The 27597-nt window shown below is 35.4% G+C and overlaps 1 protein-coding gene across 1 annotated transcript in view; it reads right to left on the bottom strand.

The window, feature by feature from the left end:
* Positions 1–529: 529 nt before the first annotated feature.
* MMP16 (matrix metallopeptidase 16) overlaps positions 530–27597 on the bottom strand; it is a 264340-nt gene continuing 237272 nt past the window's right edge. The window contains exons 8-10 of the mRNA XM_069466260.1: positions 16906–17056; positions 8298–8413; positions 530–864 (exon numbers count right to left, since the gene is read on the bottom strand). Coding sequence (XP_069322361.1) covers positions 530–864; positions 8298–8413; positions 16906–17056 — 602 coding nt within the window. The remainder of the gene's footprint in view (positions 865–8297; positions 8414–16905; positions 17057–27597) is intronic.

Below are 27597 nucleotides of genomic sequence, written 5' to 3'. Positions count from 1 at the left end.
CTTCTTTGGAGACAAAGCTGTTTTGGGTCTTCACACTTTCCTGAAAGTTCAATTGTGGGTTTTTTGTTTAAACTTTTTTTTTCCTTTGCTTTAAAGCAAAAAAAAAAATCGTGGGCTTTCTGATTTGCTTTTTTTTTTTTTTTTTTTACCCCCAGAAATGGGCTCAGACTTCAGAAGGAAAATAATATTAGAAACCTTTAAGAAGAATCTTTTCTTCTTTTTTTTCCTCTTCTTTAGTTAATCCTGAAATTTTACTGGGCATTGAGCGTGCAGAGGAAAGGCCTAGAACTGAATGACAAAGAAAGACAAAGGACTGAAGAACAGCAGATACTGTGCATCATGGAAGCTTCCCCATGAGTGTATCTCCACTCATGTGCAGGACCAGCAACCCTCTGGGTTTGAAAGGTCAGCCCCGAATCAGGCTGCCACAAGCCTGCTCCTAGCTAGGAAACAGCATAACAGCTCTTGTCTTGAATCTCAAGTTACCACAAACTTCTGGAAAAGAAAGAAAGAAAAAAAAAACCCTACATCACACCCACTCTTGCATAGAGCGTTTACAGTACAGTATGTGGCGGGGTGTTCCTTTCCTCTTGAACTGGAACACAGTGTAAACCAATACAAGGAGGCATAAGGCCAAGATGCAGGGAATGACAATAGCTATGGCTTTCACAGTGCTGGCTGTGTTGTCCAGTTTGATGACAATGTCTACATCGTCTGGTGGGCTGTGTCCTTCTTTAACTCTGTCTGTTGGTCCATCACAGCCCATAAAATCCTTGAGGATGGATCTTGGATATCCAGGTTCTACCTTGAGTATCTGGTTGTTGAATTTCCAATACTCCTTTCCTTTGTAGAAATACGTAAAGCCTAGGGGGAAAACACACACATACACACACAGGTACCACTTATTTGTGAGCATGTATAGGTAGAGAAATGTTACTAAAATAGGCGACTTCTTAAAAGATATAGTTTAAGGACCTTTAATTTTCATGGGAAAAGAAACACTATTCTCAGCTTAACTGTCTTGTTAAAATGGCTCTGGCTGCTGTTCTCCAGGACTGTGCCCTCTAACGCCTATGGAAAGCTCAGCCTAGAGAGAAATATTATTTACCAAGGATGGTTGAAAGACCATACTATACACCTGTGGTCCCCAACCCCCAGGATGTGGACTGGTACTGCTGTGGCCTATTAGGAACTGGGCTGCACAGGAGGAGGTGAATGGCGGTTGAGTGAGCAAAGGTTCATCTGTATTTACAGCTGCTCCCCATCGCTCACATCACTGTGTAAGCTCCGCCTCCTGTCAGATCAGTGGTGTCATCAGATTCTCATAGGAGCATGAACCCCTCTACCATAAACTGCGCATGCAATGGATCTAGGTTGCACACCCCTTATGAGAATCTAATTCCTGATGATCAGAGGTGGAGCTGAGGTGGTGATGCTAGTACTGGGGAGTGGCTGCAAATACAGATTATCATTAGCAGGGAGGTGTGACTGCACAATAAATGTAATGAGTTTGAGTCATCCTGAAACCATCCCTCCCATCGCAGGTTTGTGGAAAAATTGTCTTCCATGAAACCGGTCCCTGTTGCCAAAAAGGTTAGGGACTGCTGCTATACACATCTCCTGCTAGTTCACACTAGAAAGAGAACTTTTGCTCACTTATAAGATTGCTGTTACAGAATTACACGTTAGTGTGATAATGATAATATCAGCCTACATTGAAAGAGGCTGAAACAGCCTTATAAATCGAACACTGTTTATTCTCAGGCTGCTATCGAGGACATTGTCCAATACATTATAAAGAGGCTTCTCCATGAAACACCTCAAGGGAAATTTCTAATTATCTTAGTATCAGGAATCGTTGTGCTCCTCTTAAACAATAGGTTTCCTTTCATCATGTGGACAAGAAATCATAACAAACCATAAATCTTCAAACTAAAGGTGTTTTCTTTTATCTGCTAGAAATCTTAACAAGTAAATAGGTATTCATGCTATTCTGTGCTCAAACCCCATTTCCAGCTCTAGGTCATGAACATTTTGTTCCTTCTCCTTTTATCCTTTTTAACTTTCTTTTGTTTTTTGAGACAGAGTCTCACTCTGTTGCCGAGGCTGGAGTGCAACGGTGTTAGCTCACCTGCAACCTCAAACTCCTGGCCAATTGGTGCTAGTATTACAGGCGTGAGCCACTGTGCCTGCCCCTAACTTTCTTATTTATTTAGTTTATGTTAAATTCGTGCCACCTAGAAATATTTTATAGGACTTTCAAAGCAATTATTACTCCTTTTAGTAATAAAATAGAACGTAAATAAATCTACAATTCTATCTTTAATACTTCTGAGTAACTTATATTTCATGTGGGAGCAAGTGGTATGGCGGAGGCTCAAATAAATCATCAAAACATATAATTTATGTTCCAAAACATTATGGTTGTAGACTATAGATGTTATAAGCACCTGATAATTAAATTACAAATATGTGCATTTTTCTTAAGACTATTCTCCCAGTTTTGTTGTTTCTGTTAGGTACATATCCATTTTTTTTCTTTCTGTACATAGCTCATTCATGTCAAGTTTCTTTGTGACTATAACATTGGACCTAATTCTTGCTTTGAGATAAAATTCAAAAAAACAATAAACAATGTTTTACTACTATAATTACTTAAAAACTATATGTTGGTAGTTATCTACTTTGCATAGAAGGCATAATTTAGAGTTCATAATCACCAATGTGGGTTATATTTTTTCCTGTTTTATTGAGGACTTATCATGGAAGAGGTATTGTGTTAAAAGTTTAGTAGATACCCTCTCTTTTAATCCTCACAACTACACTGTCAGGAAGAATTAATTACCTATTCTTTCAGGCAAAGATATTGAGGCTCAGAGATAAAATAATATGTTCAAGTCGTGGTGAATGCAAGATTTAAATCTTGGTCTAGATCTAGAGCCTGGACACTTAATGATTTCCTAAGACTGGGTCCTTTAGAGAGTCCTGTCTTTTATCAAATTCACCTTGGTTAAAAATCCAAGGTTGTGCTAGATATCACCTTTGAAATGAAGAACTCTGACATCTCTCCAAAAATTTCAGATAGGACAGACCATCACTTTAGGTCACTTCATTTTGGAAATTATTCTGTTCAATGCCATAAAAATCTGCTGCTACTTTTTATTTAGAAGGACAGTTTTACAATCAGAGCAACTTGCCAAGTAAAAACAGGTGTATGTAGATTCAAGTTTTTCTGCAGGGAGCTGGTATTTGATCATGTTAATGAAATTCAGCGTAATTACAAAATAAGCTTGAATGAAGAAATGTTGAGAGTCTGCCAAATAACAGTAAATTAGACAATCATAGTTGAATAATGCCATTGATCTAGAATTAAACAGACCTTCAAAATAGGTGAACATACTTCCTATGTTTATAAACGGGAAACCAATAGCTGGAAGTGTCCTCATCTTTAACTTTTAACCAAAGCTAATTTCTATAAAGCTACTGGGTGTTACATGAGAATTAGGAAGTTTCCATTTTCGTATTAAACAGTTCTGCATACCAAATTTTATAGCAATACACTTCATATATACAAGTAGAACTGTAGTTATTCCATATACTTATTACAAATAAGAAGTCTAGTTAGCAGGAGTTAGATAATGTAAGTATTTGAAAGGAAGTAGCTGAAATATTGGTAATAGAAATATGGTAAGCCATGATCCTGTAAAATCTATCTCATTCAATAATTTTGAGTTTTATTTCATTTATGAAATATCAGCTGGTTGAAGAAATGTTTAGGTATTTGTATTTTTTTTCCTTTTTAAAAGCAGCTTTGACATTGTATTTTTGTATATGTTATGCTTACAAAGAGGAGCAACTTCTGATGAATTCTTGCCTGAATTTTCATTTTTTGGAAAAATTCTGAGACAGAAATCAGTGAAGCTGCCATGCATTATTTGATGATCTTTTTTCTCTTACATTTGACTGACTTTTACTAGTAACTTTTCTATTGCTTCGTCTTAGAAATGTAATGAGACATAATCAACCACAGTTATCTTCTTACAGCTTAGGCACTTGACAGCCAGTACCTATGTGTTCTATTTTCCACTCTTACATGTTTATTAGTAAGAAGCTAGTGTTTAATAAATGTCAATAAATAAGCTGAATCTTGTGGAAATATCTGTTTGAATCAAACTTGTAGATTTTAATAGAGTGAGTATGGAGGTGAAGAATTAATACATCAAATCAACAGAACCAAGAGTCAAAACTGTTTGAACAGGCTGCAGTCAGTAAAATAAAATGGGTCTGCAGTCAATCAAATGCAACAGTGTTGAAAGTAAAATCTTGAATTCATCTTAAAATTACATTTGTAGAGAATACAGGATGCCTGAGAAGTGTGGTTTTATAGCAATTAATGTAAAAACAATTTGAAGGACGGGGTGATTCTTTATCACTATTTTAGTGTAGTTAAAAACCCATGCTGTTGTTTAGAAAACACTGTTGAGTAAAGAGTGCTAAGAAGAAATCATCCCACCATATTCTGCGTGAGTCACATCTCTTTTGGATTATTGTAGTTATTTTGGGGGGTGGAGTAAGAGCAAAGAGTAAAAAAAAGGCAAAAGATAAGGAGGAAAACAAGAAAACTATTACATTAAGATGGTTACAGGTAAAAACCAGGAGGAGGATGGTTTAGGAAGCTACCTTCTGAGAAAGCCTGGGTTTGCCTAGTATGACCACGTGAAAAATTTAGCCAGATATGACAGATTGTCAATTATGTTATCAATAATAATGTAGAAAAAATATATTAACTTTTCCTCTTCGGAGACAGTGTATTGGTCCACATTCATTGGGGCTAGGATGTTCTAGTTTCAAATCTTAGATATATATTTTACTAATTTTATGATCATAAGTAATTCACTTATATTAGCAGAGTGTTGGTAAAGAAATATTTTTGTAGGGCAATGAAATTAGACAATGAATTTATGTAACACCGAATACAGGGTAGGCATTCAATGAATGGCACCAGCTGGCCATATTTCACTGGTCAAGATGCCAGCATTGCTATCAAGAGGTAGACGTTATAGGGAGGCATATTTCACCTTAATATAAAAACATCCTTCAATTATCTATGGTTGAAGTTTAAACCACAGATGGACTTTCTTTTTTTAAATAACCATTAGGAGAGGATTCCTGCAATTGTAGATTCCCACAATGGTGGTGAGCTAGAGAAAATGTTTTAAGTGCTCTAGCATCTCTGATTTTATGATTGTCAGATATCATGTACATGGGCTAATCCTGATATGGAATTACTTTGAGCAAAAATAATTTATGAATATAAATGCAGGTACTTAATACTTTAAGCTTGCCTTTTTTTCTTATACAAGCATAAGAGAAGGAGCTATGAAATGTGAGTTTAAAGTGAGAAGCCACAAGCATAAAATCTGAGTACAGAGTAAGACATGGAGAATTTGATGTCACTAGACTGTTTAGATTGAGACTTTCCACATTGGTTGGTACTGCTGTTATATAGGACGAGGATTTCAGACAAGATGTCTCTTTCACTTCAGGGAGTGAAAGGATAAAATTAATTTCAACAACTAATATTTATTGAATATTGACTATTACTATACGAGTGCCATCAAAGAGTTTACACTAGAGGGGATAATGGACATATAAGCTGGCTATACAATTTTGAGTACATGGGATAGGGTACCAATAAAGAATATTCAAAAATGATTTCCTGAAAGATAAACGGTGAGCTCAATGTTGAAGGATATCAAAGAGGAAGCTGAATCAGGAAAGGTCCAGAACATATAAGATGTGTTGAAGTTTCATCTGCAGCTTTTTAGTCATTTATAAGCATTGTTTTCCCAACATTCTTTGTTTCTTTATATTTTATAAAGTTTACTACGTGAAAAGGAACCATGAAATTGTGAATCTAAGGCAACCATTCCTTTCTATATAAAATTTAACCTTGAAGTGGAAAAATGCTGTGGAAATAGGATCTTGGCATTCTCGGTTCTATTTTGTACAACACATAAAATTGAGTAGGTATGAATTTTCAAAGAGGTGCAGATAGGTACTATTTTATCAATTATGTTTTTATAAAATAAGAATACAATTCAATATTTTGATTAATTTATTCATGTTAACTGTGTGTTTCCATGGTTGCTCAGAAACAATTTAAGAGTTAGTCACATAGTTCAAAATAAACCTTTCAGCACTATTGCACTGATTTATCTTGAATGAATATTATTAAATTTTCAGATGGAAAAGAATTTGAAAAATAATACATAGGGGAAGCAAGAAGATTTTTAGTTATTTTTATACAGTTACAATTTATTTCCAGAGAAATTGAATCAAATCTCAGATTTTAGAGAGCTTGTTAATAGGAACAGGAAAAAATGAAAACAGTTAATGGGTTAAGGATTAAGATTTTGTATTATTTTTCAATCTTTTGAAACAATTCATTACTTACTTTAAAAGCTATTTTTACTGTAAAAAGTTATGCTAATTTTAGACAACTAATAGAGAATAAATAATACACAATTATCAAAAATTGCTAGAGTTAATAATATCTTGGCTTTATTTTCTTTGTATATATTTTTATATAATCTGTTGTAACTCCTATCAAAAGATAGTCTAGTGCAGTGGCAAGATCTCTGTAAATGTTAGCTAGAGTCGGTTTTATCTGGGCTGTAACAAGCCCCTTTGGTCTAGCCTCAAGAAATCTTCCCTCCGAATCATTTAATTCTTTTTTGTAGTGCTTTTTATATCATTGTTCTAGTTTCTTTCTTGGTAACAGCTATAATTCTTAGGGATGATCTCATTTTTCTGTCTTCCATGTGATCATCTTTCATATTTTTTTCATTTCCTTTTCCTTTTCACCTGCATAGTTTCTTGAGATTTTGGCCACATTATTAGCCTGATTTTACTGCCTCCAAGTGACTGTACTGTGACTTCCTCCATTCTCTTATTGATTTCCCTTTTATCTCAGACAAATATGTTTTCATCTTAATCTCTCTTCTTTTATGGATTTCTGCTTCTGTCACACAGAAGCAATATCTTAACTTGGTCTTTTAATTCTCTGAGTCAATAGAATAAACAAAAAATTATTATTCTCAGCAAGTGCCATGATCAGGGACTCAAGGTTCCTTTTGACTTTGCCTCTGCCTACAGTATTTCACTTGTGGGCCACTATGACACAGAATGTAGTATATCATTATATATACAGCGATGCTCAAAAAAAGTAGTATTTGTACTTTGATTTTTCTGACTGGTATTCATTCACCCTGGTTCTCAGTTCCTTTGAGTTTGTACTCAGTGTGCAGTTTTCTTCAACTTGCAATAGGCTGATAGTCAATCATAGCTGTCAGTGGTGTCGTGATTTTTCATTTTTCCCCTATTTCTTCATTAATCTTTTTTTCCTCTTTCCTGTCCCTAGATCCATTTAATTTTGTTCTTGCAAACAATACTTATTTTGCTCTTGTTGAATATACATTATAGACTTTTCATGCTATTGAGGACCCAAATAATATGCTATTTTTTAAGGCTCCTATTGTAAATCATTTGATAAGGTATGTTTTTTTCCCTGTATTTCAGAATATCTCCTTCCTTTCCATTGTTCTGAGAAACTGTGTATAAATTCTATTTCAAATTGTTACTTTGATTTATTCCCATTTACTAATACCTGAATGAGAAGAGATATGTTCACACTTTACATACACCATCAGATACGGGAGTATGGATTATCCATAGTTTGGTTAACTTTCCGCTCCGGGTCTAGCTGAATTTCAGATCCTGAGATATAAAGCAAGGATTTGTTTCTTGCTATTAAATGATCACACACTCATTCTATCCTGACTGTACTGAGCTGGGATCTTCTTTGTTTGTTGACACTTTAAGCCAAACAGTACATGAAAAATTATAATACTCAATATGCATTATTACCAGGTATCTTTGTTCCTCAACCTGCACTTATATCTTCCTTGTGACCAGTTCCTGTCCCACGTATGCTTAGTACTATCTTTGTAGAAATGTTAATAGAAATATAGGTGAGGTTACTTCAAAGGTTTCCACAACCTCCATATTAAAACATTACCTGTATTTTTTTCTAATGATTTTTTATAAACTGAGTTGATGTTAAAAATATCTATAGCATAATGTTAAATGAAAATCTAGGAAGGAAAGTTTATATAAATATAATGCATAGCTCTAATACGGCACTTCTCAATGATTTAATTTAACATAGTGAAAAGCCTAATGTGTTATTAAAATAGTTAGAAAGTTACGAAATGTATAATGTACATGTTGCATACCATTTTCTTTGTGCACAAATGCTCCCTGAGGAGATTCAGGGATCCCTTTCCAGACTGTGATTGGTTTGGGATAGCCAGGGTCCATGGTTTTCATTTCTTCACTATATCTCCAATACCTAAAAAGGACAAAAACAACAACATATGCATAGGGAAATAAATAATGTATACAAACAGTAATAGCTAACATTTATCAAATCTTTGCTGTGTGCTTAATACTGTTAGTTGTATACCTATTACTGATTTACAGAACACTGGTTGGGAAGTTCTGATTTAAATCACTGGAAAGATGATAGGCATAAAGTATTTACTTTGTTCCTCTCTTGTATATATTAAAAGTGAGTGTTTATTCAGTCTGCTAAATTAATAAAAATGCTAGCTGAGTATATTTACAGTTCATAAGGGTATCACCAACCTGTGTGTGTGTGTGTGTGTGTGTGCATCTGAGGTCTTCATGAGTTTTTTTTTTTTAATCTTTCCTAGGCAGTGGAACATTTTTTAGAAATAATCTTAAGTACAATCTTGATTCATTTATTAATTCAGCAAATATTTACTGAATTCCTATTATATTACTGACAGTATTGTAGGACTAGAGTTAACAACATTGAACAAAACAGATGTAGCACAGCTTTCATCAGTCTCACATTTTTTGATACTGGAGATATAGGTAATAAACCAATTTATCAGTAAACACATACTTTGATAGGAGGTGGCAAGAGCTATGAAGGAAACAAAGCAGATAAAGTTATTTAGGAATATGGAGACTCCATTTTAAATTAGTGAACAGAGGTCCTCTCTGATATGCTGACATTTGGGCAGAGAACAGAGAGAAGTGAGGAACAATACATGTGGTCTTTGGGAGAGGAAAATTTCAGGCAGAGAAACTAGAAATTGAAAGTTCCTGTAGCAGGCACATGTTTAGAGTACTTGAGCATCTACAAGGAGGCTAGGGGGACTAGAATTGAGTAAGAAATGGGGGGATAAGATCAGAGTATGACCCAGAACCTAAGAATAGACAGACCTTTACACTTTGGTTTTCCACTAAGAGAGATGAGAAGCCAGTATATATTTTGAGCAGAGGAGCTTAAAGTTAAGGCTTATTGTTGAAAAGAATACACTGGTTCCTGAGAGTAAAAGAGATTGAAGGAGATAACGTAGGAGCAGGGATACCAGTTGGGATGTCCTTGTAATAATCCTCAGAGGAGGAGTCAGCTATAGAGTTGACGATAATTCAAGGGATTTAACATATATTTTAGAGGAAGAGCCCAAAGGACTTACTAATGGATTGAATGTGGAATGTGAGAGAGAAGGAAGTTGAGTATGACTCAGGAATTTTGAGCCCGATCATCTGGAAGAATAATGTTGCCATTCAGTAAGATAGGGAAGCAAGGGAAGGTAAGCTGATATGGTTCAGGGATCGTGAGTTTGGTGTTAGCAACTTTCAATTCAGACATAAACGTGGAGTTGTCGATGAGGTAATTTGGTATGTGAGTGCAGACTTTAGGGCAGGTCTTAACTGGAGTCCTCAGTGTATAGACAGTAAGACAAGTAAAAGCAAAGCTCATCAAGAGTTAGAACTCTCAGGCTCTTATCCCTTCACTGGGAGGCCCTTACACCACTTTCACAGAACTCCTAGACTTCCAAGCAACCAACTGTGAATATCCCTACTTTGGATCTCTCATTATTGCCCATATGTGCTAAGAGTAAAATGAGTTTAGATCTTGAATGGTCTAAAAGACTGACAACATGGGATGAAATCATTAGGAGTTCACAGTGATACCACCTGTTTTAGGGAAGGCCTGATGCTCCATGCATTGTCTTATTCAATCACAACAAATCCATGAGATAGTCATCACTGTCCCCATTTGAGGGAGAAGAATTCTTGGAAGACAATGGATGATAGCAGATGTATACTCAGATTTTCCTAATTTCAAAAGTATTTACTATTTCTACCATGAACACAGTTTCCAAATTTATTTGACACCACCAAATATGTTTTCCAAATTTATTTGACAATGCTTTCCCCCCCCACTAAACATTTATGACTATTTGCTAAAGCTAGTGTTTCACCAATACAGGTTTGTGAAACGACATATTTTTGGAATTATCCTTGGATTAGCTATTTTGCCTGAAGTTAGGAAAAAATAAGTATTTTTCATTTTGAGTATTTTCCTATACCAGGTCTGTGGAAGATCCTTTATCTTCAAAGCTGTGGGAACCAATACAGAAGGTTTTGCTTTAAATTCCTGGAAACCTCACTAGAGTAATAGTCTGGAATATTAGCACTTCTTTCATCTTCAATGTTGACATGGAAATGAGAAAAAGATTGTTTCAGGAAGTATTCTAATAAGTAATGCACAAGGAAGAGTTTATCCACAAAGGTAAAATGTCACTGGTATTTGTCACAGGTTCTCATCACATGAAAGATGAGAACAGATCTGACAGACAGATCAGGAATTGCTTCGTGGAGAAGCAAAACTGCAATAATGATGAAGGGGTCTCTCTTTCTGAAGACAATGAAGCAGAGTCATTAGTGTATCATGCTACCAATTCTAAAATCTATTTTCTTTCACCTTTTGTCCATGTAAACGTCTGCTTTTAAATTATTTCTTACTATTCCTTTCCCACAAAACATTCTGTGATGAACACGGAATGGTTAATGTAGTTGAGATTATGCTCATAATCTCAAAATCTGGCCTCCTGAGCAAATATTTCAATGCAGTTTACAACAGTCATATATGTTAACTGCTTCCCACGCTTGGGCAAAGAAAGTTTCTTATGAAGAAATAGTCAAATTCCTATTTTATGGATCCTAACACATTTTACCCCCCTATACATCAGAATGCACCTTATAATCGATACAGTGTCAGTTTATTTGGTGGGGTTTTTCTTTCAATAATAGATTGATGATATATCTCACAATAAATAATACTTTTGGATGACATAAACTATATCTTAAAGTGAGCTTTTAAATGCTTACCTAGAAGCTTGAAATAATTTAAAAGCCTGAGGACAATGGGATCACATCTTGCATGTGATTTCAGTAACATTACTATATACTGAGAAAACAGGTTAGTTTTCTGACAAGTAGTTATAAAATTCTTCATGTAATAATACCGATCCTTTCTGTAGTGTTTTATAGCTATAAGGTAAATTTATATACATAGGTTATTTTATCTCATTTCACTTAAATCCCTCAACAATCTTTTATATTATATATTATGATGGTCTCTATGATGACATCCTAACCATAGATTTAGTATGTACGGTCACTCAATTTAAGCAATGACAGAGCATTGGGTATCATATTATTCAAAGATAAATGACTTAGTCACTTTTACTATGTTTGAATGTCGTAGAGTTGAAATTCAAATTAACTCTCTTTGATTCGTAGTCTGGTGCGTTTCCACCATGTCACTGCACTGCTACCGTCATTCTTCCTCTCTCCATGCTCTTACTTAAGTAACTCGTGTTCATTGTTTGGGTACAGTTTTCCTTCCTCCCTTTTTCTATTCACTCATAGATCTGTTCACCACCAATACATGTTTGAGCACCTGTATTATATGCCAGACACATAAGATTTAGAAGGATCACATTTCAAGAAAATAGTGATGGAATGTAAATTTTATTACTCTTTCTTGTAGGAACATAATTCTGGTCTGAATTTGTCAAAATAAAAGCATTTTTCCTTTTCCTAGCAGATAATGCAAAATGATAACTTGGGATCATTTCACAAATTTTTAAAAACTCAACATAGGCTTGAACTCTCAGGTTGTCTGTTGTGTATTAATTTTACATATATCCAGTAAATCTGAATATGATTAGAATTATGCAACTATATTCAGTGCTGTCTTATAAAAGGTGCTGAGGCTTATTCATAAATACAAGTTTATATTTTAATTTCTAGCATATTTGAACATGTTTCAACATAAACAAAAAAGCTCATCCCACTGATTTTTTCCTCCCTGAAAAATAAGCTTATTGGTTCATTGAGAAGTAAATTAGCATAGTCAGATTGGAACTCGGTGTAAATAAACTGAGGGGTTTAAAATGTAGATATTATAGTGGAAAAAATTTTAAATTTTGTACAGAAAAGTCAGTAAATGATAAAGGCTATCATAAATGAACCTTTTATCTTTTTCTTCTGATTTATCAGTTTTCTCTACAGTAGAATTTTGACTTTAATCAGATTTTTTTGAGAGAAGCATTCTTAATTTTAAGCTTCAAAATCTCATTCTGCAGAAACGTTCTTAATGCAACAGAATGGAAAATATCAATTTTTACTATATTATTGGATAATTTAAAAAACATATGCATTAAGTAATTACTTCACAAACACACAACTTAAGCTGGAGGAAATAAATGTATATTTTTCTATTTAACTATTAGTGATACCGATAAAAAAACCAAAATGGGTCTAAATTTTGTTATTTCTATTTGAGAATATCATAAAATTCTCAACAGTTAAGCCTACAATGAAATGTGGCAATAGAGTCTCAGATATATTTGTGAGAAGATGCTGAGAGATGATTTAGAAACATAGCATTTTAAGCTAAATGCTACGAAGATCAAAATGCATCCAAGTACCAAATTGCAGTGTATTAAGAAAAGGGCAAGTAGGAATCTGAGGCGTTGAGTTCCATGGTGTGTATGAAACAGTGAAAAAGTAGATATTTTAATCTGAATTTACAGATCTATTTAAAGGATCATCATTTCATCTACTTTCTTAAGCTATCTCTATACTTAGAAGATTTCCTGTGGGCCCCTGTTTTTAATACCACGTATATGTCAATACCTCTGAAATCTGTGTCTCCAACTGACCTTTCCACTAAGATGCAAACTCAATTATCCAACTACCTGCTTGACTTCTCCACTTGGTGTATAAATAGGCACCTCAATCCGAACATGGATTTTTCAATCTCTTAATCCCCTTTTCCCAATATCCCTTCTCCCGTCTGCTCTGTCTCCAGGACTGACACTACCACTTCCTTATTCTGGTGAAAAACCTACAAGTTGCCCTTGATTTGTTTTGTTCGTCTCCCCTAAACCTAAGCCATAAGAACAACTTGTTATTATCACATTCAAAATGTCTCCTGCACCCGTCCACTTTGCCCACCTCTGCTGCTACCATCCTGTCTTCCCGAACTCCCTCAGCAGCCTCCCAAGGACCCTCCTTGCTTCCACTCCTGAAGCGCATTCTTCACACGGAAGCCGGAATGATCTTTGTGAATACGCATAAGATCGTGTCTCTTTCTTGCTGAAGACCCTCCACTGCTTTTCCACTGTACTAAGAATAAAATCCAAACTCTGTTCCCTGGCCTATAGGGCCCTGTGTGATCTGGTCCCCGTTTACCTGTTTGACCTCTTCTACCACTTAATCACTGTGCTCTAGCAATCAAGTTTTTTTTTCTGTCTTTGAACAATCCAACTTCATTCCTACACTATTGCCTTTGCACGACTATTTCATCTACCTGTAACACATTGTTCTGAATAGCTTCCTATTTCCTATTTCTGGCTGAAACTTCTCCCTGCTCAAGTCCCTACTTAGGTGTCTCCTTCACAAGGGAGGCCTTCCTGACTTCCACCCTAACTTCCCAACCAGTCCTTACCACCATGTGTCTCTACTGCATCATCACCTTGTTTTATTTCTTTGTAGCATTTCTCATTGTGAAAATGATCAGGGTCATTAATTTGTTTAGTGTTCATTATTCATCCCCTCCAAAAGAATCTAAGTGCTACGACAGCAGGAGCCTTGTAATCTTTTCAACTACTCTACCTTTATTACCTAGCACATGTCACATAGTTTGTGCTCAAAAATTAATTTTTGAATGAATGAATGAGGGCTAGGGCAGGACCGATGCAGAAATCTTAAGGAGGCAGGCATTAGAGCTATTGAGAATGGAACGGGCTGCCTTGTGTTCATGCTGTCATTTCAGGCAGTTAGGCAGAGAGGGATGGATACTGGTGGGCTGTAATTGAAGGTGTCTGGATTTTGGTAGGAAGTGAAGAACACGCAGTGCTGACATATGGCAGGACTGGATGAAATCTAATTTAAAGATGTGTTTTGTTTCTCTAACAAATTATCTTAAATGATCCTGATTTTGAATGCAAAATCTAGTGTTTGCAACTTTCCAGCTTACCGCAGTACCCACCATTCCCTATTGCCTTAGACACTACCGCTCTACCCAGTAGAGTATGTTATTCACTCGATCCCTTTAAAGTGGTTGAGGTTTTTACACTTGTACTCGATACTCTAAAATCCCATCTGCTTTTAGCCTTAGAGAAATAGAAAACCATTAACACAATTTATTTTCTTTTTTTAAAGCAGAGAAATGGCAGTGGGAGAGGAGAGAAGAAATAAGGAAAATAAACTCTCATATAAGTGACAATTGAATTGTTGTTTATATGTTTGAGTTAGATAATGTAATGTCTTTTCCATCTATTTTTAAATCTAGAATTAATGTATTGACAAAGGCTGTGACTCTGGAATTATACAATTCTACAAATATGAAGTGATCTCTTTATAAAATATCAATAATTCATGACATCTTATATAAGATCACATATATGGAAATTAACTGGAATCCTGCTTTCAATATCTTTAAAACCTACAAAACCACAGTTATTTAAAAAGAACTTAAAAATAATAAAAGCATTTTTATACCTTTTGCTATATTTGTCATGTGGCTTGAGTAGGAAGCAAATGGACTAATAACACTTTTTCCACTTACTATTGTCTTTATTCTATTATAAATTTGATATCTAACTTCATTGATTTCACTGGTTTGAGGCAGTCCAAATTTGCTCTCTAAACTTAAATTTTCCAGTAAGGGCTACATTTTTAGAATGGAAACGTTTTAGAAGTAATTCCTGCGTGTGTGGGAAACAGGGCTATCTGATAATGAAATGGCAGTTTCCATTATCATCTATGAAACTCTAATTAAAACTGTTGAATAAGCTTTCATTTTCTGTCCCCTAGCAGCTAACTTCTCCAAAGTGATTCCTCAAACTTTCCTTTCTACCTCTTTCTCGGGGGGTGGGGGGTGGGGGAGGGAGAAGTGCATCTCTGTATTGTACCTAGTCCTGAAAGAGTACATTCAAGCAATTAAAAACAGCTGGGGAATTTAACAACCTTAAGGGTCATAACATTTTAAAGAAGATGTTATAAGTCTGCAGATTTATTTTATTAGTGGTCACTATGCTGAGGCAATAAAGTCCTTCATTCTTCTTTCAAACTCTATTACACTTACATCCTGTTGAGTCATTATACTTTTTGTGGTTGTAAGAGCATCTTTTCCTTTAATCAAATTTTTATTGGACGTATCTTTTCTGCTTGTGATTTAGTAAGAAGCATTGTAGCAAAGCCTTAGCTTTATTATAGTGAATTAAAATCTATATATTAACATGTAACGTTTTGCTTTAGAACTATACAGAAATATTATGTATATAAAATTAGTAACAATAAATTTAAAAGTGGACATTCTTATCTGTGGAGGCCCATGACAGGATCTTTTTGTTCATAGATAAAGCTCAATAATAGAAACAATTTGCAATTAAAAACTGTACATTTCAAAATAAACCTAGTTTATATCCTTACTTAGTTTTCTCCTGAAGTTGGAGATATTTTATAAAGTTATTTTATGCTAATAAGGCAAACTCAATATTGGCATGTTGGACATTAATGGCTATTTTTTCAATGTGTGTGTTTTTTAAAAATTTACTTGTAAAAAGCAGTACAATGGTATACTTAATTCATTCCATTATACAAACCAGCGAAGACTACTTAGGAGTTTCACATTGTGACCCACCTAGTAATAGCATAATTAAAATTTGATTTTTTAATCTTTATTACTTTTCTTATTTAATATTTATTTAAATTAATAAAAATATGACCTTCAATTCACATATATTTTATAGGCAATATCTGTCAAAAAGAGGGGATAGGTGGAGCTATGTATACCTAGTAGATACTGTAAATTATAAGACTAATATAATTCTCTTTCATTTTATTAACCTTGTTAGCAATGTCACAAAAGGAAAATAAAGTAAGAGAGAATAAAATAGCTGGGAAGGAATATGATGCTTTAAGCTAAACGTATTTAGCCCGGTGATAGTTTGGTTATATATAGGTTATAAGATCTGCTTGCTGGTATCTAAATAAACAACCTCTTAAAAATTAGAACCCATGACTAAACTGAAATTATTTGAAAATGTTCACACAATTAACTGCGTGCAAAGTATAAAACTTTGACTTTGAATGTGAAAACACACACACACACAAAACTGTGCTAAAAAGTTTCTTTTCCTAAATAAAGTAAAACGTAAGAAAATGCACTGCAAGGATACAGATACACAATGCCGACATATAGGCATGTTAAGATTATGGGGAAAGGAGACAATATATATAATTCAGCAGAAAATAATATTAGTTGAGTATGTTAGAGGAAGATTTATTTAAATATTATTTAAAAATATTTAAAAAATATTTTCAATTTCTTGGGTTTATATTAACACAGATTTTCCATCAACAGTACATGTCTACGACAGACTAGAAATGTTGACTTCGCTAAACATTAGTTAACTGTTTTCCTCATGTGAAGTGTGTACTGACCTGTCCCCCTTGAAGAAATAGGTTTTCCCAACGTCCTCCCACCAAATAGCTGAATCAATACCATGAGGGGGAATTCCACTTCCAAGAGTAATCAAGTCATGAGGGTAACCGGGCTGAAGAGTTGTGTCCTTGAACACCCAATATTTGTTACCTGTATGAAATAAGTGCAAATGCAGAATATATTAATTTAATTTCAGAAATTAGAATATCTCTATTAACACAATGTATTTAAAATTAGTATAATTAAATTCTTGAAATAAGTTAGTAGCAGTCAATCTGGAATATTGTTGTTATTCTTGAAACATTAATGCTATTTTCAGAAGTGGATATAATGAATAACTACTTAATAATACAACCAAAATTTGTGACTTAATTTAAAACATACATACAATAAGTCTATAACTTAGCTGTAAAGAAACAATTCTGAGTTAAGGATCAAAGATTCTTCCCCTAGAAATTAAAGACCCTATTTTTGTTAAAGGCTAAATTATTCCTGTGTTTTGTGCAATGTGGATGCCCTCAGATTGCTTTAGTGATTATAATCTTTACTCCAGTGAAACACTTCCTCTGGGCTGATTCTTCCTTTTATTACGTAAACGCTCACAGTCTCTCTAGTCTTATAAAGTCATCCTCCTTTGACCTCGTGCCCTTTTCTAGCTGTAACACTATTCCTCTCTTCAAGAGTGGTAACTGAGGGGTGGAAAATTTTAACCCTAAACCTGTTCAGAATTTCTGGAGCACAATGCTAATAAAAAGCAGACAGCTGCTAAAGTCTGACTAAAGTCAGTTTTATTGCTGTTTGACAATTCTCTACAGACAACACACTTCCTCATGCCCTCCCTATGCCCCTTGCAGACTGTGTCCACCACGTCCCCCTTTGGTGTGCCTATCAAATGGTCTGCAACCATTTCTCACTCCGCTGAAAGCTGATCTCATACCTAGGTCCACTTAAACCTTTTGTTCTGGAGTCACCAATGACCTCTAATTAAATAATTCTTCACCCTTATCTATTGACACAATTGACCAGTTAAAGTACCTTCCTCCTTGAGCTGTAAGAAAACCATTTTCTTTTGGTTTCTCTCTTTGTTCTCTAGCTGCTCCTTTCTAGCCTTAATTTATTTTACTCAGTCCTTGAATGCTGATGTTTCCCAGACTCTATTCTCTGCTCTCTTCTCTTCTTATTCTAAATCTGGAGGAGCCACAAACTCAGTACCTACAAGGGCTGGGTTAGGGATATAGGAATGGAGTATCTCCACTAACATTGAGATACTTACATAAAAGTTGGTAAATATCCATTGTCCTAAATGCCTATATATCCCTCCCCGCTCCCTTTCCCTGGGCCTCCTGAATCTTTCTGTGACAGCATCCTCTTGGATCACCAGCCCCTCCTGGGGTTAGTATCTAGCAAAGAAAGGTGCTTCTATGCCCTTTCTAACTGATGTAAGACCCTTACTTGTTCCTACAGTATTTCAAAACCACCCATCGATAAGGACTATGATAAACTGTAGCATTCATGTAATGCCTAAAGGTATTTAAAAAAAAATTAAAACAATGTGCTGCCCTAAAATAACAACAACAACAAAAACAAACAAACAAAAACAAACAAATTAAAAACACCTACATCTTTAGGCTGAATTTAGTTAGGAGTTTCTAGATTGTAATCATGGGTAATCTCATTTACTCCAGGACTTTCTACCACCATTTGATATCATTTAAATTAAAACAACATTTACTGAGTATCTTTAGCATCCAAAGTATCATATTAGGTAGTAAGGATACTAAAATGAACAAGACAGACCCGATCAATACACTGATCATCCCACATGCCAGCAGAAGAGACAGATGAAAACCAAAATTCACATATGTAATTGTAATAATTGAAAACAAGTGAAGAAACCCACCAGAGATGGAGAAAAAGAAAATAAAGGGGACTTACTTTAAGGAAAAAGGTCAGAGAAAACCTCTCTGATGAAATAAAATCTAAAGAAAGAGAAGAAAATAACTATGCCAAGAATGTCAGGAAGAGCATTCAGAGCAGAGGAGACTTTGGTACAACCAATGAATTGAAAGAATACCAGTGGATTGTAATAAGCAGGGACAATGGAATTGAAAACTAATATAATGGGTTTGAATCTTATTTTGAATGCACTGGGAAGCCATCAAAGAGATTAATTTAATGGAGGGGGCCGGGCGCTGTGGCTCAGACCTGTAATCCTAGCACTCTGGGAGGCTGAGGCAGGAGGATTGCTTGAGGTCAGGAGTTCAAGACCAGCCTGAGCAAGAGTGAGACCTCATTTCTACAAAAAATAGAAAAAATGAGCTGGGTGTGGAGGTGTGCACCTGTAGTCACAGCTACTCCAGAGGCTGAGGCGGGAGGATCCTTTTAGCCCAGGAGTTTGAGGTTGCTGTGAGCTAGGCTGATGTCACAGTACTCTAGCCCAGGCAACAGAGCCAGACTCTGTCTCAAAAAAATAAAAATAAAATAAAATAAATTAATGGAGGGATGTGATTTTTTTTATATTTTCAAAAGATGAGTTTTGGTCTTTTGTGAAAAATGGATTATAAAGGGAAAAATGGAAATGAGAGGACCTGCCAAGGGACTTTTGCAAGAACTGATTAATCACTTGAGTAATTCACTCAACAATTTACTTAGTACATGTACCAGGCATTGCTGTAGGCACCAGAGATATAGCAGTGAACAAGAAGCACAACATCTTTATCTCATGACGCTTGGATTCTAGTGAGTGGGTACGGGAAAATCAACCTCAAACAAGCAAACAAATAAATGAAGATAACTTCAGAGAGCGAAGTGCCATAAAAATAGAAAAAGAAAAAAGGATAAGAATGTGACAGTGATGGGATTAAGGCTACTCTATATTGGACATAAGAATGATTTTCCCATTCAATTGTGATTTATATAATTCAAAAAAGCCAGCCCAGTGTGGATTGTTTGAGGTGGAGGAAACATCGAGAACGAATGTCATCATAGGAACAAGCTTGTTGTGTAGCTAGAAGAGTGTGACAGGAATTTAAGGATAGAGCTGAGGATCATTTGGTAACCTTTGTGGGAGTTTGAAATTTATTCTACATGAAATAAGATGTCATTGAATAGTTAAATAAAAAAGGTCTTTGATAGTGGTTTGGACTAAAGTGGCAGAAATGGAGGTGGAAGAGAGAAAAATGGAATCGTGATATATTCTGGGGATGGAATTGAGTGGCAATGCTGAGGAATTCACCCAGGGCAATAAGATAAAGGTAATATCAAGGATAATACTCAAATTCTGGCTTGAGTAGATGAGAGAATAACGGTGTTATTTAATAAGATAAAGAGGACTGGAGGTGGCTGAGCCATGGGGGGTTTAAGTCAGGAGTCTGAGATGTCAGGGAGATATTGATACAAAGAAGTCATGTAGGCAACTGGATTTGTCAGTCTGAAGGTAACAGTTTGTAAGATACAAGTATAAATGTGGTATTTACTAATTTAGGATTTGGTGTGATTATCCTGGGAAGAGTATACAGATAAAATAAAGAGAAACCAGAACCAGGCTTCTAGAAACCTGTGACCTTTACAAAATACCACATAAAGGAAGCAGGAAGACGAGGCAAGTGAGGAGGAGGAACAAGAGGCAGTGATGAGACTAAAGTAAAAGAAAACTTCAGAAGCCAAACAGAAAATAGAGTGGTCATAAATGGACATTTCTAGTTCAATATCTCTCTTTTTTTTTTTTTTAAGGGCTAATAGCTTTAATTTATTTTTTTAAAAAACCTCTTACATAAACTGATGAGAAGCACCAAACTCCATTGACCCCATGCCCTTCAATTCTCTTTTCCCTCTCAGAGTCATCTAGTTCAATATCTCTTGAATGCCAACACACACACACACACACACAGACACACACACACACAGTTACCTACTGGGATTTTCTACAAAGGTGACTCCAAATTCCAAATTTGAACTCATCCGAAATACCTTTCTTCTTTCTTATTTGCCCTTTTTGGGTAGATGGCATACTATTCTGTGGCTCACATCAGAAAACTTCCTGTTCATTATTTTTCACACTTAAATGGATCATTACATTCAGCTGATTTGAATTCCTAACTATCACTTGAACCTGTCCCCTGAAGTCTATTCTTATTGCTGCTGGTACTAGGGATGACTTTCCATCATCCCTTCTAAAAGTAACTGCTTTGTCCACGAGCCTAAGATAGGTCTCATTGTTCTCTGTAACCTCTCCCTATACTCCAGGCCTAGAGCCAGTGAAATGCTGCAGAGGAAGCTCTGGAGAGAAGGCTTGGTCAGACGAGCAAGGCGGGCAGGGCCATCCATGTCTCACTTGGGAATGTGAGCCAGGGAATACCGAGAGACTTTCCCACTCAGCAGGAGGAATTGACTATGCATTATGCAGTATGAGGCCTGAGAAACCACAATGACCACAGGCAGGCAGACACTATGAGGAGGTAGAAACTGAATAACAGAGATGGGCTCAAAAAGAAAATAGAATGCAAAGGGCAAAGTAGATGCATAGTGAAAGCAATGAATGGAGGAGAGACCAGGAGGCCTATTAGAGAGACAGCAAGTGTAGCCGGTTCCTGAGCTGTATGAGTGCCTGTTACATACCCACTCCTTACCATAAGTTCCCCATAAGCTCAACTGACCTGATTGTATTTATTTTTCTTTTAACTGAATGAGACTGTTCAATATAAATTTGTGAGCATCCAAACATCACGTGAGATACTAGGTACATGTGAGCCCAAGTCTGTTGGCCAGAGTCCTGGCTTTTAGCCAACATGCCATGCTGTCTTCCAGCCATGCGCCTTCAGAGTAACCCTTTTATTTGCTAGCTTGCATTATTCCAACAGTTTTCTTTCTTGTCTTCCTGCCTCCAATCTGTTTCCCTTTTATCTATCTTCCACAAGGTCGGCATTAAAGGGATTTCCTTAAAATGCATCCTTGATTTCTGCCTCTTTTTTGTTTAAATTTTTCAGTGGCTTTTTATTGCATTCAGGATGAAGCCCACATACATTCATATGTCATTTCACATTTCCTTTCAATATGGGTCTCTTGTCTAATCTACATTCCATTTATCTCCCTTTCTGAAAAACTAGGATAGCTCTTTCAAAACTTAGCTTAGCATTTCTCTGGAAAGCATTTCTTATGTAAGGTGGACATCTTATATTGTCAGAGTACCTGGTCTTTACCTTTATCATATTACTTAGTACACTGTACTTTAATGAATAAAAAGCCTGCCACCCACTCTAGGCTGTGAGCAACTTGAGGAAAAACATTCTATCAAACACACTATTTTCCTGCAGCATCTCATATGTAATGCCTGAAAAGTAATAGGTGCTTAATAAATGGTTATTGATGCCAAGAACTATATAATCACAAATACAGGATCAAAAGTTTAACAAAAGGGGACATTAAAGGCTACATAAATAACATTGTGGGCATTAGTCTGAAATGTTGTTAACAGAGCATGAAAAATGAATTTTATAACCACTAGCAAGTCTGAGAAAATATAAAGGCTTGCCCTAGCATTGTGTTGGAAAACCATTTAAGTGATTATATTTAACTGTGGGTTGGGAAATACTGTCATAAAAATACACACCTATCCTGAGCCTTTGTTTAATCTGAATATTTTACATTAAAAAAAGAAACTTCACCCCAAATGTCCAGATCACTTCCTTGCCAGAGTCAGTGAGATGGAAAATCCAGAGTGCTGCTTCACAGCATGCTCTATATTTTAGTCCTATCTCCGTGGCATTTAAAATAGAAAGTCTTAAAACAATAGATGAAAAAGCAAGAAAGGCCTGTTCTGTTGGCCTATATCTCAGTGACTTATTACATCCTTTCTTTTCATCTCGTTTTTAATTGGGAAAGGATATAAAGCTTCAATACCTCCCATGCTAGCTATTTAGAGCAAATCTTTTATCAGCTCAACTCAGTTGGTTGTCCCTTTCAAGCAGAAATACTTTAGTATGCTTTAGAATACTTCCCTTTGCAGTTCCTAAACTTTATCATTTGCATGACAATGTCTTTAAATTTTTCCAGGCTTTTTTCCAGTGAGTACACTAGGCTCATCAATGCCCAGGACGCCCTGGCACACGCAGTGGGAGGAAATGTGCACAGACGCTTAGTTTATTATATGTTGTCCAGGTGTCTCAGGAGAGGATAATGTGTGAAAAAAGAAAAGGAGTTACAGTTCTTCTTGGAAATTCTTGTTATTTATTTAAAAAACTGTTTTTTTAAAACTACACTTTGGAAATATTTTCCTATACTATGAGTCTAGTGTTTTCCATAAATAAAAGGGAGAAATAATTAATCTTTCACTGATAAAAGCCTTTTATAAAAGATCTCAATTAGATTTTTTTTCTGTTAGGAATAAACACCAAGTAATTTTTTTAAAAATGCGCTTGTATTTCCTTTAAAAAACAAAGTGAAACAGAAAACTTATCAGCAAACATTTACTGTAAAGTTGTATGATGGAATCCCAGCATTTATTACACAAAAAATTAAGAAAAACACCACCTTGCTTGCTATTTGCAGCATAGAATTCAAGGAAATAACTCAACAATAATTATGAGTGATAACATTTAGTTTTATGAGTGCTTATTAATAAAATACAATTATACAATTCCTTTTGTATCTTGAGGTAAGGTCTTCACATGACAAAACTGAAATGGTTTTGTTTCTATTTTTTAGTTTTTGGGTAAGTATGTGATATTCATATTAAACTCATTTTAGTTTACATATGACAGGTGGGTTTTTAACTACCATCAGACAGTCTGGTTCTCAAGGAAAATATTGCCTCCTTGGCAGAATAAAAGCATTCACTGGATTTCGTATAAGCTTGACATATTCTGGAGCAAGTGGAAAAAACTAGTCCTTACTGACACTGTACTTGGCAGAATGCAGAGGAAAATATCAACAAGTCAGTTAAAGACAGGGAGGCTTTATAAATAGAAAAGAATAATCTTGGAGAATATTTAGAGTCAGAGAGAACTTTATAGATCACATACTGCAGTGATTTCCAATGATATTCACCCATCTATCTATGCATGTCTGTTTATTAGGTACCTATTACAGCCAGTCACTGAGCTAGGAGATGCAGATACACCGATCAAGGCAGCACAAGAGGTCCCTGTGGAGCTGATAGACTAGCAGAGAAGATAAGACACTAAACAAATAATCCCATAAATAATTTTGAAATTAAATGCTATTCCTATCAAGACACATCTAGTGTCTAATGACATTTTTTAAAATCAAAACAACAATGCCTATTCTGGAGTCAAGATCCCTACTGGTTTTCCTAATACCTTTGAACTGAGCCAGTGTTACTGATGGGAGTGCATTATAGGATTCAGATGTACTGGATCAGAACAATGGTTAAGAATCCAGACTAACACCTTCATTTATTCTACAGATCAAAGAAGTAGGATGGCTAAAACTACACAACCAATTGCAAATAGATTTCTATAATATTATAGTCTAGGTCTTTTGAGTCAATGCTTATCTTACTATCCCAAATTGACTCTCAGAAAAGAACAAATTCACACTCTGGCTTTCAGAATTGCTAATGATTTCCTGCTTCCTTCCCCCTTTATCAACTAATCACTCAACATTTATTAATGGAAGCATTTATTAATTAATCCACTGGATGCTGCTCATAATTGTTCATTGTATTGTGAGAAATCAGATACCTTTTGTGTCTTACTTTACAGCAATGGTCAGTAAACTAGGCCCACTAGCTGCTGCCTGTTTTGTAAATAACATTTTATCAGAAAATAGCACCGTATGTTTATTTACGTATTGTCTATGGCTGCTTTTACCCTACAATGAGAGACTTTAGTAGTTATGATAGAGACCATATGATCTGGAAAGCAGAAAGTACTTACTATGTGGTCTTTTACAGAAAAAATGAGAAAACAAATTCCTTTATAGTTGGACTTTCTTCATAACACAGAAGCCTGCACTTAGAACACTCAGAACCTATTATGTATTGGGCTGATTGCTGTTCAACATTTATATATTCTTTGAGAACACTTCAAGGGATCAAAAAATATTATCATAAAGAATTAATATCTTCTTTGTTAGATTCTATGGTTTAGTGGAGCATTCAACAGCTTTGAAGTCAGAACTATGGGGTGATAATTACCAGCTGTGGGATCTTGGGCAAGTCATAAATCTGCACTTTCCTTTTCTAATTTGTACATAAGATGCTAACTTAACTCTCATTCAGAGTTCTGGAAATAATGAGAGATCAAAAACATCCACACTGTACCTGGCTCATGATGCCCAATGAGTGGTACTTATTATGATGATGATTATAAAACACAGTATTCCACTAATTAAATTTGCTTACCATCTACTCTAATAAATAAATAATGTCAACGATAAATGATTAAGTACACTGATCTACGTTAGTGCTCATTATCTGGAATATGTTTTAATTTCTATACTGTCTATAGATAGGTTGCTCAGGAAATTTGAATAAATGCCCAACTCTGGAGGTCATATGACTTTTTGTTATCAGCATTTATTTTCCAGATTCCACAATATAATCTAGTAAAGCAGAGAGTTTCGAATGCTTATGCAAATGTGGTAGCCATTGAGGTGTGTAGCCCAGATCTTCCTTTAAGAAGTAACTTGCTATTAGCCAAGTGCCTTTGGATCTGATGCCTCAGTTGGCCCAACGCTTTGCTCTTCTTCAGCAGCCTCAAGCCAAAGACTGAGGCCAGCAGAGTACTAAAGCCTGGTCATTTCTGCTCTGTGTGAGAGTTCGCTAACAGGCAGTCTTGACTCCGGAGTTTGACACTGGGTTCATCAAGCCCCTGTCATCTGTAGCACAGTCCTAGGCTCTTGGGCTAGTCCTGCCTTCTCCCCCTTAATCTCTCACGGTTTGACCTCTCCCTTGACAAGTCTCTTGACCCCCTGACTTTGTCTCAGTCTCTGCTTCCCGAGGAACTCAAAATGTCACAGCACATAAAAGGATGTGATAAAAGCTTCTGAAGATGAGGAAAACTTTTAGACACACCAGGAATATTGTTGAGAAAATATTGCAGTTTGTAATATAAATTAAAAATAGCCATAATAAAAATATACCATAGACTTTTTGAATCCTTATAATGAGCAGAGATATATTATCAATGAGGAGTGTCACATATTAAATATTTGGGTTTTTGGTTTAAATGATCATTTCAGTATATAATAAAAACATTCATATTAAAATTCTCTAAATATTTATAATTCAAGAAAATAGCACTATTCACGTGGTCTAAATCCATTTTCATGTGTACCCAAGGCCACTGAAAGTAAATTCCTTAATCTAGTATAACTTTTTAGACAACAATTTTCCATTACATCCTATAAAGAAATAAGCAATCATTGCACTTGCCTATTTATAGTGAAATATCTCTTTTAGGTTCTCTATTTATTATACTATGTAAGAAGCAATGTATTTCTACCTCAAGTGAACTTCATTAACACTTCCTAAACCTTTCAAGAAAAATGATTTGTAAGTAGCATAAAGAAATTGGTTCGTGAGCACTCATTTGAAATAATGATTCAAGTTATATATAAACCATTTTCCAGTGCTACATATTTTAGACAGCTCCTCTCCTTTGATACACATCTTTTGTATGCCTTTCTTAATCCCAATCTTTCTTATGCTCTCCTTTTCTGCCTCATATATTTTAGTTTCCATTCTATAAGTGATTTTTGCTTCTTGAAATTGTCAAACAGGGTGATAAGTATTACTTAAAGTTACTAAGTGATAGCAACAATAGGAATTTTGAGACAACTCTTTTTGACTACTTGGTTTTGACTGTCATTGATTTTGACATCACTAGCAGCTTCATTTTAAAAATTATTTCCAGTTATTGAAGGAGACTGCACCAGCTCAATTTCCAACGTAACTTTTTTGATATTATTATCTCATAACCATTCAGTCTTAGCGTGACTAGTAAATGGAGAATGTAAAAATTTGGCGTGATTATGCTTGTAAAAATGTTACTCTATTATATTGAATATTCCTGAGTGATAGAAAGACAGCAGACTAACACAGAGTGTGTAGTACATTCAGTTTCTGGAGAAAAATATATTACTTCCTTGAAGTGTGATACATTTTCTATTTCTGAGTCTCTCTAAATAAGAATTAATTAGTTTCTCATTGCACTATTGTTAAAGATACTAGAACTTTAACGTAGAGGGGAAGTTGCTGGGGAATGAGGCATCTGTGCTATGAGGGGACTCTGCACTTGATAATCAGTGCGATCCATTAAGGAGCTAAAACTAGGATAGTATCTATTTTGATGCCAATTAACATGCTTTGGAATAATGAAGGGATTCAATTCTACTACACATTGTCACCAGCACATTTAACTTACGAAATATTGACATAAACTATTCCAACGTAAATTGATGTGCTTAGTAAAGCTTATTGTAAAAAAGAAAAACCAACCAAACAAACAAACAAAAACAAAAAAAACAAACAAACTAAACTAAACAGGCTGGGCAGGGTGGCTTACATCTGTAATCCTAGCACTCTGGGAGGCTGAAGCAGGACTGCTTGAGACCAGGAGTTCGAGACCCCCCTGAGCAACATGGTGAGACTCTACCTCTACAAAAAATTAGCTGGGCATGGTGGCATGGGCCTGTAGTCCCAGCCACTTGGGAGGCTGAGGCAGGAGGAT

Source organism: Eulemur rufifrons, chromosome 3 (genome assembly GCF_041146395.1).
Source record: "Eulemur rufifrons isolate Redbay chromosome 3, OSU_ERuf_1, whole genome shotgun sequence".
NCBI lineage: Eukaryota > Metazoa > Chordata > Mammalia > Primates > Lemuridae > Eulemur > Eulemur rufifrons.
The sequence above is the reverse complement of the archived record's forward strand: the minus strand, read 5'-3'. Positions and strand labels throughout refer to the sequence as shown.